The 16,385-nt window shown below is 58.1% G+C and overlaps 1 protein-coding gene across 1 annotated transcript; it reads left to right on the top strand.

The window, feature by feature from the left end:
- Positions 1 to 279: 279 nt before the first annotated feature.
- On the top strand, positions 280 to 10,117 carry IHH (Indian hedgehog signaling molecule). Its single transcript, XM_062498476.1, has 3 exons — positions 280 to 582; positions 6,134 to 6,395; positions 9,456 to 10,117. Exons 1-3 carry the CDS (start codon positions 280 to 282, stop codon positions 10,115 to 10,117), a joined length of 1,227 nt encoding a protein of 408 aa, XP_062354460.1.
- Positions 10,118 to 16,385: the final 6,268 nt, after the last annotated feature.

Here is a 16,385-nt window from a genome sequence, read left to right on the forward strand (position 1 = left end):
TCGCCTGCCAAAACAAACGGCCCTTCGCTATTTATTGCCGCCGCCGGGCCACAGCAGCTCAGAGCGGGCCGACGCCAGCTCGCCGCACCGGGCAGCCGGAGCGCACCCGCGCCGGGCAGCCGCCGCGCCCCGCCGCCGCCGCCGCCGGCACCGGCACCTGCCCGCTGGCTGCGCGCCGCATGGGGAGCCCCGGGCCGGGCGGCGGGAGCGGCGGCCGAGCCTAGTGGGGACCCCGGAACCACCGGTGCCCCGGGCCGCCCCGGGGCCGCCGGGCGCGCCATGAAGCCGGCGCGGCTGCTGCTGCTGCTGAGCGGGTGCGCGCTGCTGCTGGCGCCGGCCGTGCGCGCCTGCGGGCCGGGCAGGGTGGTGGGCAGCCGCCGCCGCCCGCCCCGCAAGCTCATCCCGCTCGCCTACAAGCAGTTCAGCCCCAACGTCCCCGAGAAGACGCTGGGGGCTAGCGGCCGCTACGAGGGCAAGATCGCGCGTAACTCGGAGCGCTTCAAGGAGCTGACGCCCAACTACAACCCCGACATCATCTTCAAGGACGAGGAGAACACTGGCGCCGACCGGCTCATGACCCAGGTACGGCACCGCTGCTGCCCGGTTCTACCCCTGCGCCGGGCATCTGCGGGCACCGGGGCTGTCTCAGAGCGCCCTGAAACCTACTCTCCCGGGACCGTGTGGGCCCCGCGCTGCGACTACCCCGTCCTGCCCCGGGCATCCCGTTGCCGGGGCCGGGCTGCCGGCGTGCAGCGAGTCCATCTCCCTTCGTCGGGCGCTGCAAAGCTCTGTCCCTTCGGCTGCGCTGTGCGCGTCGGACAGCACGCTTCGCCTTGGGACGGCAGCACCCTGTTCCCGGAACCGGCAGCACCTTGTCCCCCGAGATAGCAGCACCCTGCCCCGCTGCTCCTCGGAGTCTGTGGCAGCCGTTTCTGGCTGCACCCCGAAGAGCACCCTTGTGACTCCCGAGTTGGCAGTGCCCCTCAACTCATCCCACAGGCCACCAGGCTGGCATAACCCTGCACTCCAAGCTGGCAGCAGCCAGTCCTGGTGCCCCTGAGCTATGCCACACTGCCCCCGATCCGGCAGCATCCTCCCACATCCCTTCGATCCGGCAGGGCTGTGCCGCGGCTCTTCCCTGGTCAGGCAGCACTCTGCCCCATGCAGCCATCCTGCCCTTGCCCCTCTACTCTGCCTACCCACTGGGAGAGCAGGCAGCCTGTCTGTTGGATTCGAGGGACAGACCAGAGCCTGGTGGGCTGGCAGGGAGGAGAGTAGGCTCCAGGAGTGCTCTTGCTGACCTTGTCCTCACTCTGACACTGAAACCCTCAGTGCCCCCTCTTCTCGTGTGTCTCCTGTGGGATGGTGGAGGGTGCTCAGTGGGAACTGCTTGCTGTGCTCAGGACTGGGGACAACCTGTTACTGCAAATGCAGTCAGCTTACAAGTGCTCTGGGCCGGTAGGAAGGATGGAGGGGAGGGTGGATAACACAGACGACAGCAGAGGAGGGGGGGTGATACTGGACGAAGGTTACTCTGTGTTTTAATATTGCCAGGAGAATGCCTGAGGGTTTCAGGAATGCAGATAAGGAGCCGCACGGCCTTGCTAAGAAACCTGGCCACCAACCTCAGCAGGGTTTCAGCCTGAATGAGCTCCTGTGGGATGCAGAGGGGAGCTGGGGCTGCCCTTCTGACCACTGCAACCCCTGGTCAGGGGCTGGCAGGTGGGTGAACATGAGTGATTATGATGATAGGCACTGAGCAAGACCCTGGCCATAGTTTCTGACCAAGGTGTTCGTAACATTGGGAGGAGAAGCTTCTTTGGTGCTGGCTTGACAGCTCTGAAACCCCGTGTGCCCTGAGAGCAGGTCCCTTAGGGCAGGGACCATAGTCTAGGCTGGTTTTCAGGGTGGGGACTGTAGCAGGGGACCGGGATCCCCTGCAAGGCAGCAAGCTTAGGAAGTAAGGTGTAAGTAAGTAACCACCAAGTTCTGGTTGGTGGATCCCGGGGGCTGGGCTGTAACCTTCTCCCCTGGGGAACAGCTTCAGGGATATATGAGGAAGCAGTGAGCTCCTCTGGTCCGTGCATCAGGGAAGTGGATGACATCATTGGAGGCAGGAGAGTGCTTCCTGCTGTGTTTTTTCCCCGAGAGTGCTCCCACCACTTTCTGTAACCCAGACAGTAGCCCCCAGGGACTTCTCCCTCTGGGAGAGGGAGATCTCCGAGTGCCATGCCAGCCTAACATTTCATGCTGTACCACTGCCTTGTTGGCAGAGTACCTAGAAGCATCCTGATCTTCTTGAGCTGGGTTCTTACTCCAGCAGGGACCCTGGCCACCACACATCCATGCACAGATGGGTACCACTGTACCTTGGGCAGCTCCGCAAGGAATCGTTTCTCTTGCTATGGAGGTGGCATGATTTCTGGTAACTTGCTGCTGGGATTGTCCTGTGGTCCCTGGCTGTCTCCAGATATGGGAACTCCAGCTCTGGCACCATGTTCTGTGTTGCTATGGGTTGGGAAAGGCCATTGACCCAACTTCTTGTCCCTTCCCCCAGAGCTCTGGCTTTTACTGCTGTTGACTCACTTCAAACCTGTTTTCTTTGCCCAAGTCCAAGGGTCTGGGTGTCCCAGGCAGCCGGAAGATGTCGCCTGCTTAGAGGAGTGGGTAGTGCTGCTCTCTGCCTGCCTTTCCTTTATCGTTTCATCTTCCTCAAGAATTCCAGTGTGTTTGCTCTCACTGGTCCCACTCGGAGGTGCTGAGATAAGGCTGGAGGCAAAACCTGCCTCACCCCTCCCCAGCAGCCTGGCCCAGGAATGCCATAGGTCCCCTGCCCCCATGGAGTCCCAAACCCAGCCTCTCCCTACCCCAACCATCATCCCTTGTAGCCACTGATTGTCCAACTGACATGGAGACCATGCTTGCAGTGGTGAGGAGTCTCTCATGAAGACCTTGGGGTAGAAAGGCCTTCATGGCTTCCTTTGAGGGAAACCTCACTTCAGGAGAAGATGCTAGTAAGACCCCTCTTCTCCTGGCCAGGCTCTGGACATGGGAGTAGCTGTGGCCAAGCACACTCCATTCATGACACCTCTGCTGAGATTGTGGTCACACCTGAGTGTCTTTCATACTTTCCCTGAGATGACCCTGGGGTCCCAGCTGACTGCACCCTATCTTGGACCTCTGTCCTGCTGCCTTCCCTAAAGTGGTTTGGCTTGCCCCACATAACATGGTTCTGTCCCCGGTATGCACACAAAAAGGAAGATGCAAAGGTTGAGCAGAAGGTGGGTAGAACTTCTTTGTTCAGCCCAGCCTGACATCCCCATAATCTTCACCACGAGGTGCATGGGACAGCAGAGCCACCATCTTAGTGTGGTCATATGGGGCCCCATTCTGCACATGAGCTGGGGGTGCCTGCTCATCTGCACCACTGCAGGGACAAGCTGTGCCCCCCCCTGCAATCACCATCAAACACAGACCCCATGGACAGCCCATGTTTATGAGTTTTCTGGTCCCTGCCTACCTGTTCGTGCAGACAGGAGAGCCCCTGGGCAGGCAATGCTCATCTCTACCTAACCTCCTGCAGCTCACGTGTGCTCCCTGAACATTGCTGCCTGCTCCTTACCCATCCTTGTCCATCCCTGTCTTTTGTTGTCTTCTCGCTGCCTCCTGTGCTTCCTCCCTGCACATCCCCACCTGCTCAGCCTTGCCTATCGCTGCTTGCTCCCTGTTTATTTTTGCCCATCCCTGCCTGTTCCCTCCTCATAGTTGATTCTTCCCTGTCGATCCATGGTTGTTCCTTGTTCGTCGCTGCCCTGCTTACCAGTTTTCCACCCGTTAGTACCTGCTTCCTCCCCGACCTGCTTGTGCCTGCCTGGTCCTTGTCCACCGGTACCTGCTCCCTGCCGGTCCCCTCCCGCGCTCTGACACCTGCTGGCCACCGATGGCACCGGCAGAGCCGGGGACAGAGTGCTCCCGGGGTCTGCCTTACGCTGTCCCTGCCTGGGGGAAAAGGCTTGCACAGTCTCGTTGTTTTTGTGCGTGCAGTGTGCCCCTGGAGGACAGAAAAGCTGGCAGTGAGGACCGGAGAGGTGCCCAGAGAGGGGTGCTGGCATGGTAGTGGCAAGGGAATGCCTGGAGTGATGGCTGGGGGATGCAGGGGGGCTTCGGGGATTCCCTCCTTACTTCCAGTGCTGAACTCCCTTACTGTGGGGTCCAGTGGGGCCAGGGACCTTGGGAACAGCTTGTCACATGTGCCAAGTGGCACCACGGTGGTGCTGGACGGGGACAAAAGTCACTCTCCTCCCTATTCCTCCTCCCCTCACCTAGCAAACTGTTTGTCCAGCACCTTCCTGGCTTATCTCCCCACACCCAGGGAGCTGTGGGATGACGGCAGACCTCATGTGGGGCAAAGGCCTGCCTGGCACTGCCCTTCCCAGTGCCTGGACCCTGCCAAGTGAGAGCAGGCTTCCTCAAGAGAAGCAGTGCCCACCTTCCTAGGATGGGAGCAGGTGCTTGGGGATAGGGTGAGGACCTACATTTTTGGATCCTGCAGAAGCAGTGTTGGGGCATTTCTGAGCCTGGGGATGTAGCCAGCATCATGTTTTAAAGCCCTGGCTCATGCTTGCTGTAAGTGTCTCATGACCCATGACATACTGAGCTGGGCATCATGCAAAAATATCCCCAGCAGTGGCTGTTTTTTAAGCTGCTGTCCAGTCATTTCTTTTAAGCTTCCTAGGACTGGCTTTGTGAATGCTCTGTCCTCTGCCTTGATTTTATGGGATTCCTTGTTTCCTGGGGAATGGCAGTGAGAGGAGCACTGGAGTCTTTTACTTCTGCGGACGCAGAGCTCTCCCACTCAGCAAGCAGTGGGCAGTGACAGTGGGAGTCCTGATCCAGCTGGATGCCTCAGAACCCAGCTGTACCTATAGCTGTGAACTTCAGCCTTTCGAGACAGTGTAAAAACACCACAGTCTCAGCTTGCCTCTTAAATTGCCTTAAGTGTTATTAGTTTCACTTGGTGTGATTCTTAGGGTATGCTATGCAGGGCCAGGAGTTTGATCCTATAGGTCCCTTCAAGCTCAATCAATTCTGTGATTCTTCAGGACCTCACAGAATCTCCTTTCTGGGCTGCACAGCCCTAGTCCATTCATCTGGTTTTCTGTATAAGCTCCCATATTTCTTTTCTTACAACTTTTCTATCTCTCCTCCATCCCTTTAGCAGCAGGACAAGCAACCAGAAGCTGGGACTGTACTTTTCCAAGTCAAACACGCAGAGTTTTGGTCTATCCCTGAACTTTAGCTATGGCTGGGGGATATGGTCCAAGGCAGGATAAGGCTGGGAGGACTGTGAAACAGGAATCTGGGGCTGGCATCCATCCCTGTGTTTGCTGGGGAGGACTGCCATGGGCACCTACTTGCATGTGTTACCTCCGTGGCCACAAGGTCTGGGGCTTTTAAGATCTGCTGCTGTTCCTCAGTGCAGGATTTTGAGCCCTTTAGGTGCAGAGAGGTGAAGAGGGCTTCACTCCACATTCTTTCTGTTCCAGCACAAGAGAGCTCTTGGGCAGGTTTGGCACTTCCCATAGGAGCAGAGCTATGAGGCTCCCCAGTGCTGTGTCCTTGTTACACAGGACTTGAGGAGCCCTGCCAAGGAGAGCTGTGTTGAGGACTAATTTCTGTCTGGAGACAGACCTAGGGTCCCTGGGACCTCCTTCCAGCCAGGAAGCAGCAGGATTGAAGATCCTGTATCCTCCTCCTGTCAGATGGGAACTGCTGGGCTACAGTTATCAGAGGGCAGATGTTTGGTGAGCAGAGAGGGTGTTTCAGCCCAGGCTGAATTGCCCAACAGGCTCTCAAATGAGCCTGGAATTGGAGGAGAGAGGGAGAAGTGTGGGCCTGTTGGGTCCACACTCCTCTGCCCACTGGTGTGGTATCAGGCTCTTCAGGGAATTTGGAGAGCATGGGATAGACAAGGCTTCTCATGTTCTCAGATCTTTCTTTTGCTGGACCAGCCTCCAAGGGCCTGAGGGCCCAAGAAGCCTTAATGGAAGCATGGTGGGATGCAGCCTGCCAAACAGGCAGCTAATTCCTCCCTCCAAAAAGCTTTTACTGACTCTGTCCCTCTGCCCTACAGCGCTGCAAGGACCGCTTGAACTCCCTGGCCATCTCTGTCATGAATCAGTGGCCAGGGGTGAAGCTAAGGGTGACAGAAGGCTGGGATGAGGATGGGCACCACTCAGAAGAGTCCCTACATTATGAGGGCCGAGCTGTGGACATCACAACCTCAGACAGGGACCGCAACAAGTACGGCATGCTGGCTCGCCTGGCCGTTGAGGCTGGCTTCGACTGGGTCTACTATGAGTCCAAGGCACACATCCACTGCTCTGTCAAGTCAGGTAAGTCTGGAGTGGGGGGCAGTGATTAGAGCTGGGGGCCAGACCCTCTCTTGCAGCATACCTGGAGAGCCTGGTTGGCTGGGCGGGGTGCTCCTGCAGGGGATGCCAGCTCTTGCATCCTGATTTCCCTATCTGGGGCAGACAGTCAGGTGAGGATTGAGTCACACACCTGTGGCCAGCCAGTTCAATGGGGCAAATTCCCCATCTGGCTCCCACAGACCTACATCTTGATCCACCCTCTCTGGCCTCTTCCGTTTCTCAGTCCACATCCGTTTCTTTCCCAGCCTGAGTCCCCAGTATGTCCATCGCACCTGTCTCCCCTGCTTCTACCCTTGCAGTCCCTTAGTGCCCATGCTCAGCCTCATCCAACCCTGCCCTGCTCCACTGCTGGCTACTTTTGAGCTTCTGCTGTTGCAGCAGCATCTGTCCATCCCTGCCTAGCCAGGGACGGGGACAGGGACATCTAGACAGGGACAGGCCAGAGTACCCTGGGGTCAGCTCTTGGCTGTGCAGCATCATCTGCAGAGGGGAACAGAGCTGGGTGGTGCTTTGAGGGGTGCTGTCGTCGCTGCTGGTGTTTGCTTCTTCCTGTGCGTTGCAGTGGGGGCGGCGGGGTGGAGAACGGGGCGGGGGGGAGCTGCTCTCAGGCCTTGCCCGTGGGCCGGAGGGGATTGCGTGGGGTGCGAGCCCCGCCGGATGCAGCCCGGGAGAAGCAGCCGTGCCCGGGATGCGTTTCCCCCCGGAGCGGCCGCGCTGGCTGCAGGCTGCAGAGGGCAGCAGCGCACCGCCGGGAGGGAACCTGCTGTGCCCATGTCGCGACAGGCTGGGGACGGCTCTGCCTGTGCCTGGGCGTGCGTGGATGCGGGGGCGGCTTCGGCGGCCGCTGGCACACGGAGCCCCTCCATACGCAGGCACAGAGCGCCGTGCCAGCACACACACACCCACACCCGTGTGCCGCACACCCGTGTGCCGCACACCCGTGTGCCGCACACCCGTGTGCCGCAGCGCGCGGCGGTGCCGGGGCCGGTGTGCCTGTGCTGCCCCGCGTCTCTCGTCCCCGGGCTCGGTTCCCACCGCACTGTGCCTGTCCTACTGCCCTAGCCCGCAGCCAGCGGCTCGACACCCCCAGACGCCAGCCTGGCCCCCCTCGCTGACCCGCTCCCCGTGCTGATGTCAGGACGGGCACAACGCCGGCCGGCGATGGAAGTGGGGCGACCGCGCCGCAGAGAGGGAGTGATGCACCCCCGAAGAAGAGGGACAAAACGTGGCCGGAGGACCAGGACTCCCATGCCCCGGGGCACCCTGTGGGGCTGGCAGGAGGAGTGGGGCCAGGCTCCGAAGCAAGGACCGTGACCCCACAGCCATGAGGCTGGCCAGAGGAGTGGGGCTGTGCCCCTGGAGAAAGACAGAGGCTTTTGAATCCTGGGATGCCTTGGACCAACTGAAGAGGGATGCCATAACCCAAAGTAGCAGACTGCAGCCCTGAGGCCCTGAAGGGCTTCTAGAGGCTGGTCATATTCCCCTCACTCAGCAGCAGCTCCTCAGGGCTCTGGGTCTCCCGTATTTATCCCCAAGGCCATGGGCAACCCAAGATTGTGTGGTGGAGGCTGTGGGGTACACATCCTGATCCCCTCAGAACTGTGTACAGAGGGCAGCCGGGCTGCTCCTGCCTCTTAGTAAATGGCTTTTATTTTTGTATGGATGGCCACATGGCCTGCTGTATGTATTGTGTCTCCTCGGGTCCTTCCCTGCACCCACCTACCCCTCCATGCCCAGCACCTATGCCATCCACTTCTGCCAGGCACCCCTCTCACCCTCCTGCAACTCCTCCCCATGGCTCTGCTGCCTGCCAGGGGATGCAGGGTGCAGGATTTGGGACCTGGCCTCCGGGACAAGGACAGGGCAGACACTGCACCTCATCTCAGCAATAAAAGGATTCTGTCCCAGAGATGGATGCCTCTCTTCATGGGCTTGGGGGCTGGGATTTGGCTCTGCCCAAACCTGGGGAGTGATGGGGGCAGTGCCATCTGGGTGGGGACATTCAGGGATTAGATGAGAGAGCTGGGAGAGGGCCCTGAGAGGGGGCTTTGAGCTCAGGGATGGAACTGTGCAGAGCTATGAGCAGGACCCTGAGGTGAGATGCCACTGGCAGAGGGTGGGAGGGTATCATACAGACACTAAGATGGTAGTTGCTGGGACCTGGGGGAACACTGCTGCTGAGGTAGCTAACCACCATTCCTTGCAAAGCCAGGGTTCCCCTGCTAAGTGCCAGAATGGGCCCCTGGTGGGACTTCGTCTGGGAAGGGGTAGGAGCTTTGTGCCACCATCCCTGGAGACAAGCCCAGAGAGTTTGGGTCATTTACCCTGCAGCAATCACTAGGGAAGGCCTACCCAGGCAGCTGGTAGCCTTTGCAAGATGATGGCCACCGGTTGTGACAACTCCCTACAACCCAGAGAAACAGGAGCTGGCTGGCATCAGTGGTGCAGGGGTGAGCAGGTGGGAGAAGGGAGCAGGACTGCCACATGGGGTGGAGGGGTGCTACAGTGCTGGGAAAGGGTGCTGCATCCTGCACTGTTCCTTGCAGCATCCTCCCAAGCAGTACCCAAGACCAGCAGTGCAGGGAACAAGGATGCTGTGGGGGTATGCAGAGTGAGACCAGGCACTCTGCTCCTCAGCCTGCTATTGACTTAGGGCTCTGCCTCTGCTTTTTCAAGCTTCAGGTGCCCCCTGGTAGTGTTTTGCACATTTCAGGCTGTGGTTGTGTCCCACTCCCCCTGCCTATTTTCAGGCTTGGGACCTGGCTCTGTACAGCAGGCTCAATGCCCTGGGACCATGCTGGAGTCCCCAGGTGCCACCTCAAGTGACATGGTGGCTGAGGGATGAAGTGCCATGTGGAGATTGGTGGCTGGGGGTGTGTAGGGGACAAGCTCACATTGGTGATGCCAGGGAGGGTTATGCCTGGGTGGGTGAAACCGGGAAGACTGGGAAGGTACAGTAGAAACACAGTGCTGAGGGTCTGGCTAATGGGTAACCCTCCTGTCCTCTCTCTCCCTGCGCAGAGCACTCAGCCGCTGCGAAGACGGGGGGCTGCTTTCCTGGGCGGGCACTGGCAACGCTGGAGGACGGTGCCCAGACGCCACTGTGGGCACTGCGCCCAGGCCAGCGAGTGCTGGCAATGGACGGGGCAGGCAGGCCCACCTACAGTGACTTCTTGGCTTTCCTGGACAAGGAGCCCCGTGCCCTCACCACCTTCCACGTCATCGAGACACAGGAGCCACCCCGGCGCCTGGTCCTGACTCCCACCCACCTGCTCTTTGTGGCAGAGAATGCTTCAGCGCCCACTGCCCACTTCCGTCCCATCTTTGCCAGCCTTGTGCACCCGGGACATTTTGTGCTGGTGGTGGCTGGGGGGGGCAGCTTGCAGCCTGCTGAAGTGGTGCGGGTGTGGGACCGGAGAGATGTGGGAGCCTATGCCCCACTGACACGCCATGGGACACTGGTGGTGGACGGCGTGGTGGCCTCGTGCTTTGCTCTGGTGCAGGAGCAACAGCTGGCACAGCTGGCCTTCTGGCCACTTCGGCTCTACCACAGCCTGGTGGGGTGGCCAGGGGTTCAGGGAGATGGTGTGCACTGGTACTCAGGGCTGCTTTACCGCCTGGGCAGGCTGCTCCTGCCCCCTGACAGCTTCCACCCACTGGGGATATCCCAAGCAGAGAGCTGAGGGTGCAACACAGCCCCAGCCGGCACAGCTGGTGGAGGTGGTGGCTGCAGGGTGACTCACTGGGGGCCAGCACCCTCTCCCAAAGCTGGGTGCCCATGGGGAGCTGCCTCCAGACCTGCCTGCTTGGGGTACAGCCACCTCCTGGTTGGGAGCACCGAAGATCCATGGTGTGTCTCCTCCATGTTCACCACCCCCTCCTCATCCCCTGTTACTAGGGACAGGAGGGAGGCATGAAGGGTTTTCCCCCGGGACAGGGGGTTGCCCCCGGCTGGGTCCACATGCTGCTATGTGTGTGTGTGTGTGTGTGTGTGTGCGTGTGTGTGCATGTGCAATGTGGGTGTGCGTGTGCCAAATTAGCTGATGGAGGTCTGATAGATGAGTGGGAGGTGGAAGAGGAAAGAGCCCTGGCTGCTCCACTGGGGTTCCCAGCCTGTCTGCACCCAGTGGGGAGGTTTTGGGAGAGGGGCCCAGGGCCCTTTGCTAGGCAGCCTGGGTGGGAAGGCAGGCAATGCTATTTCCACCCCTGGGACATGGCAGCTGGGAGGAGGGTGACCCAGGTACTGGGGCTGTGCCTTGTCCTTAGCCCAGGTGCAAGGGGCAACCAAAACAAGCAGGGGTGGGAGGTTTAGCACAGATCTGGCATGAGACCTCTGAGTTGGTGACACAAGTGCCACTGGAGTGATAGACTGGGGAGTGAGGTGCCCACCTCTGCCCAAAGCCTGCACCACAGCCACCCAGATGGGCATCCTGTGAGGCTGATGTGACAGCATAGGGCATTCTGGCTGGCAAGAGGGCCTGAAGAGGCAGACACATGGGCAGAAGGGTGCAAATGCCAGCCAGGCATAGACACATTGGTAGGATCAGGGGAAGAGGCATAAAATCTTCCCAGCATCTGGCTTTGAACTGGCTCAGCCCAAAAGCCTTTCCCCACCCCAAGGCTAAAAACACTCCTCAAGCTTCAGACCCTGGCTGGCCTGACCTCCCCAAACCCCCAGTACCCCAAACCCTCAGGGTAATTTGTTGCTGCTCACCCACTCCTGGGACCTGGGAAGAGTCCCATCAGAGGTGCAGCCACAGTTCCCCCACTCCAAATCCTAGTTAGATAAGTGGAGGGGAGGGGGCTGAGGGAGGCTGTGACCCGTGTCCCCCCTGTAGCATCATGCGTCTTTATTTATTTATCTGCTCTTTTTATGTACCACAGATGGGAGGCAGTGTGGGCGCGTGCAGGGTGAGACAGAAGTGCAGGGCGGGGGTGGGAAATCGTTTGTTTGGGGGCTGATTTTTTTTTTAACAAAAAGCAGAAATTATTTAAAGATTATTTTAAAGCACAGCTTTTATGGTGATTGTTGTCCAAGGTGAAGTGAGGGAGCATGAGCGTGGCTGATGGCAGGTGTATTTTTGTCTCTTCACTGAATGTACCTCTCCTGGTTGGGGACACAGCCCAATAAATCCATTGTCTCCCCAGCAGGAGCTCTGAACTCTGGTGTAGGGAGGGCAGGCAGGGATCGGGGGTGCTTATTGCACCCATTGTTAAAGGGCAGGCAGGGCTAGAAGGCATCTGTGCTTCTCTAGGAGCAAGATTTGGTCACCCCAGTGCCCTCCACCAGGAAGGATGACATCTCTCACTCTCAGTACTTCATCCGTACCCAGGGGAGGTGGGCAACTGGAAGCTGTGGGATTGACCCAGTCTACACAGGACCAAACTGTCATTAGAGCCACCTGGAAACTAGGGCAAGTGGGGCAGGATGTAGTAGGGACAGTCATTGTTGGACTGCCAGGGATACCTCTCCATCCCAGACTGAACTCACCACTTCAGTGCCTGTCCATCCTTCTGTACCACCTCCAATCACCACAATACCCACTAACCCAGAAAATGGAGCCTGTATCCTGTAGATAGGTTTCTGGTGTCACTACTGTTACTCAGTGCTGTCCCTCACCCCTTGGCAGCCCTCTCCCCCCTCTACCCCATCCCCATGCCAGCAGAAGGAAAGCCCACCAGCCAGCACCCCACACAGCCTCCCTATACCTGCCCCACCCACACACCTCTCTGTACACACCTTGCCCCATCTCCAAGCTGCCTTGCCACGGTTTGCTGGGCCATGCTGGGATCAGGAGCTCCCTGGGGTTTTCCCCGGACCCCACAGCATGACGAGTGTGAAGCAATTCGGCAGCAGGCTGTCAGCGAGAGCCTTCATCACTGGGCTAATTTAAGGGCTCTGCAAGGCGGCAGAGCTAATTTAATTAGGTTCTTATTACAGAGAAGGACAAATTGGTCCCCAGGGGGGGCGCGGGGTCAGGCTTTCGAGAAGTGCTTTATGGAGTGAAATTTCAATCGGGCTGTTGTCGCAGGCAGGGGGAGCCAGAGGCAGAGGATGCATGAGGAGAGGCTCTTTGGGGCACCCATTGGGGGAGATCATCTCCAGGTCCAGGTTTTTAGGGAATCAGTGACGGGGGTGGGGGGAGAATTCTTTGCCCCATTAGGAGGCTGCTGCAGGGTATATGGCAGCTGTTTTGGGATGGAGGCAGGGAAAGCAGGGAGGGCTTGGCTCTGAGCTGGCTTCAGCGCAATGAGAGGAAAGAAAACACCCATAAATAAGATAGTAGGGCCTTTCTGAAGCTCCATTAACTCCCCCACAGCTCCATAACTCCACATGAAAAGAACGTTGAGAACAAAATGACGTCCAGCTGACAGGACTTATGGGGGTCTCTTCCTTGCCTGATGACATCCTCTGTCTTGTCACTCAGCTCCAGGAGAACCAGGACAGCCTGGAAGCTGCCCCAGTGCCCGTGGGCACATGAAGCAGTCCCATCTCCCAGCGTGCCACTGCCAGGCGAGGGGTGGTCCCAGCTGGGAGGTGATGGATGGGGATGCTGGTGGGTGGCCGGCAGAAGGGCCGGGCTGGAGGGTCCCACAATGGATGTATCTCCGTCAATTTGTCCTCATTACCATATAAATGGTGGGTGGGAGGGAAAGGAAGGGCATATGTGGCGACAGGAAACACCCCCCACATGTTCCCATCTGGGATAGCATGTCCAGCCCCCCCATCCATCCAACCGTGTCTGAGAGTGTTGAACCAGCTCCAACAACCCCCGGCCTCTAATTCAGCAGAAGAGAGGTACCACCTCCTATTCAGAGCCCTGAAAAGGCTACAGGGTCCGGTGTTGTTAACAAGGGCGGACATGGTCCCCGTCCCCGCCTCTCCCGTCTGTCCCTCGCCCCATGGCCTTCTGCCGTGGCAGCACCAGCCAAGCTCGTTCCCGGCTCCCAGTTGAGCAGCTGGATGCTGGGGTCCCGGCACCGGAGCGGCAGGGGAGCACTGGGGCTCGGGGAGTGGGAGCAGAGCCTCATGAAAGAATCCCTTGTTTGTGGCAGTTTTGAGTGGCACTAGGACGACAGCGGGGTGGGATCCTACTTATCTCCCATGCCAAACCTGCCCTGCAGAGGGGCAGTGTCTCCAGGCATGGTGGTATGGGTATGGATATGTCCCCATCCTTCCTAAGATCTGGGTCCAACCAGGTCCCCATGGCCTGGGGTGTGACGTGTTGGGGAGAGGGGTTCACCCCAAAATATCTGTGCCTGAGGACATCGGTATAGCAGGTTGCAGGGACTGTTCTCCCAGGGAGGGCTGACCAACCCATCGGCGCCCGCCAAAAATCGCAGAGAAGCTGCCCAGCCCCGCTGAGCCCTGCATGCTGCCCACCCGCAGGTGCCCGCAGAGGGAGCCGGTACCAGCCCCCCGCTCTCACTTGCATTAGCGCAATTAAACTTGACGGCTTTTCGGAGTGCTGCTGCTCTGCAGCACTATATAGGGGGAGGCGGGGGTCCCAATACACTGTCCCCGAGCCCACGGAGCTCCGGGAACAGCATGGTGTGTGCTGCTGAGCCCATCCTGCACCCCAAACTCCTCCACCTCCCCCTTTGTCTCCGAGTCCCCACTTTTTGCCTCTCTCTCAACCGTGGCACCTGTGTGAGAGCAACGTTGGGAATATCCCCTACTACAGGTGCTGCAGAGCCCCTCTGCCTGCGTGGCAGCTTCTCCCGGGAAGGGATGGAGGTGTTTTACCAGGCAGCAGCCTCTGGGTGTCAACCAGAGCCTGCTGTGCCTGTATGAACAGCGCTGACAGACAGACAGACACATGCATCCCTCCCCCTACACATACCTTTATCCCCTGGAAAGACACCTGTCCACCACCGCTCTCACCACTGGACACCCACCAGCTCTCAGAATCGCCATCCAGTGCCACAAATAACTTTCTTTTCAGCTTGTATCCTTTATATCCCAGGAACACTCACATGTCCCTGTGTCCCTGATCTGTTGCCTCCAGGAATAAGATGGAGGGTACATGCACTTGGCTTATAGTGACAGCAAGGCCCTGTGAGGCCAACAGGACATGGGCACACCATGGCAGTGCCCACCTCTGCAGCCATATCCACCCCTGCAGCCATGCCCACCCCACATCTGCCAGGTGCAGACTGTACTCTGGACCCATGGAGGGGCCTGACTACCTGTCCCACCACACAGGGTGAACTCTGCCAATCCTCCTGCTGATGGGGCACCCTTAGCTCCCACTCCTACACTGTGGGGTACAGAGCTAACACATCAAAGCCTTCCCTTCCCTTCCCTTCCCTTCCCTTCCCTTCCCTTCCCTTCCCTTCCCTTCCCTTCCCTTCCCTTCCCTTCCCTTCCCTTCCCTTCCCTTCCCTTCCCTTCCCTTCCCTTCCCTTCCCTTCCCTTCCCTTCCCTTCCCTTCCCTTCCCACACTCAGTACCCGCAGTGGGTCCCTGCTACAGAATTGGCAGAGCTGGGGGTGATGCTGGTGGTCCCCACCCTCCAAAGAAGTGAGAGGTAGGCAGGGGCAGCTGGGGACAATGCAGGGAGCAGCCGGCATCAATTGCTACCTCATGTCCCAGTACGAGATGGGGGACTCCCAGTGCTGTGAAAGCAGTCAGCAGGATACAGCCCAGGAGAAACATTACCACCATCCAGCACTGCCTTCCACCAGCGACTGCACGGTGCCACAGGGGGCATCAGGGTGGGGGGGTGTGTGAGTATGTGGCCACACGCTGGGGACAAGTAAGAATCTAATCAGGGTCCTTTTCCGTAATAAATCATTTGTCTTAATCCAACGCCCTCCCTCCTGCTCTAATAACTCCCAGCACTGGGCCCCACAGCCACAACAATGCAGCTAATGGAACAATTTATTTTCATAATGGTGCTGGTGGGGAGAAGGGGTGGCCAGGGTGGGGGCAGCATGGTCTAGGGCAGGAGTTTCTAATTAGTGAATGAAATTTGATGTAAGGCTGGAGGAAGATGGATTTGCTTCCTGACAAGGGGCCTTTCAGCTCATCAAAACACCCGAACAGGGAGGTAAATTAAATTATTTCTAATTCTTCACTAACCTCCAGGGAGTCACCCTTCCACCAGCAAAAGATGGGTCCATTCCTGAAATGAAGAGGCACTTGAAGGACTGAGGTTAGGTAGAAGGGACCCATGTAAGAGATGGGGATGACAAGATGGGATGGGGTGGGACAGAGGAGCAGGACAGGCTGCCATTGACTTTGCTGGAAAAATAAGGAGGGAAACAGTGGTGATGGAGGGAAGAGTTGCAAATGGTCAATAAATAAACAACTCCAGGGATTAGTGACTAATTTGCTGTGAGTTTTCCATCCATCCCTGTCACCAAACTAGACCTGGAGAAGGGCTGAAATACAGCTGGTGCTGGGATGGAGCAGAGTAGCCCAGCAGCAAGGAAACAGCATCCCAACCCTCAGGGAATTTGAGCAGGGACAGCACTTGACTGTGAAGGTGTGACTGATGCCAAAGCAGACAAAGGGCACAGTGTACGGGATTGTTTTAGCAAAGGCTCTTGTTCTCATGTCTCTGTGTAATTTAAGGCCAACACCAATGAGGTTAATGCTTGTGGCATAAAGCTGTTCTTGGGATGCACTGTATTTTTGTCTAAATGCCCAGCTCCTGCAGTCCTGTGATGGAGACTTCTTTTACAGAACAAGTGCACCCCCTCCCAGCACTCCCTGTTTTACAGAGAACAAGTGCACTCCCTTCTAGTTTTCACCATCTTGCAGAGAGGCCTTCCAGTGTCAACCTGTCACTAGCCCAAATGTCCCTAGTACCAGAGGGAAAGAAGTCTTGGTGCTGTGGCTGAAATCAGCCCCTGGCTCTACGTGGAGCAGGGAGCATTACAAGCTGTCCCAAAAGCAGCCAGGGCTGTGTCACAGCTCCACTCCCTGTGGAGCCCAGGAAGCCCA

The sequence above is a fragment of the Cinclus cinclus genome, chromosome 9 (assembly GCF_963662255.1).
Source record: "Cinclus cinclus chromosome 9, bCinCin1.1, whole genome shotgun sequence".
Taxonomy (NCBI): domain Eukaryota; kingdom Metazoa; phylum Chordata; class Aves; order Passeriformes; family Cinclidae; genus Cinclus; species Cinclus cinclus.

What these genes read in the sequence shown, in the direction of transcription:
- IHH (XM_062498476.1), top strand. Translation starts at nt 280, where the DNA reads ATGAAGCCGGCGCGGCTGCTGCTGCTGCTGAGCGGGTGCGCGCTGCTG. An exon ending in CCGACCGGCTCATGACCCAG is followed by an intron (nt 583 to 6,133) that starts GTACGGCACCGC and finishes TCTGCCCTACAG; the next exon opens with CGCTGCAAGGACCGCTTGAA. An exon ending in CCACTGCTCTGTCAAGTCAG is followed by an intron (nt 6,396 to 9,455) that starts GTAAGTCTGGAG and finishes CTCCCTGCGCAG; the next exon opens with AGCACTCAGCCGCTGCGAAG.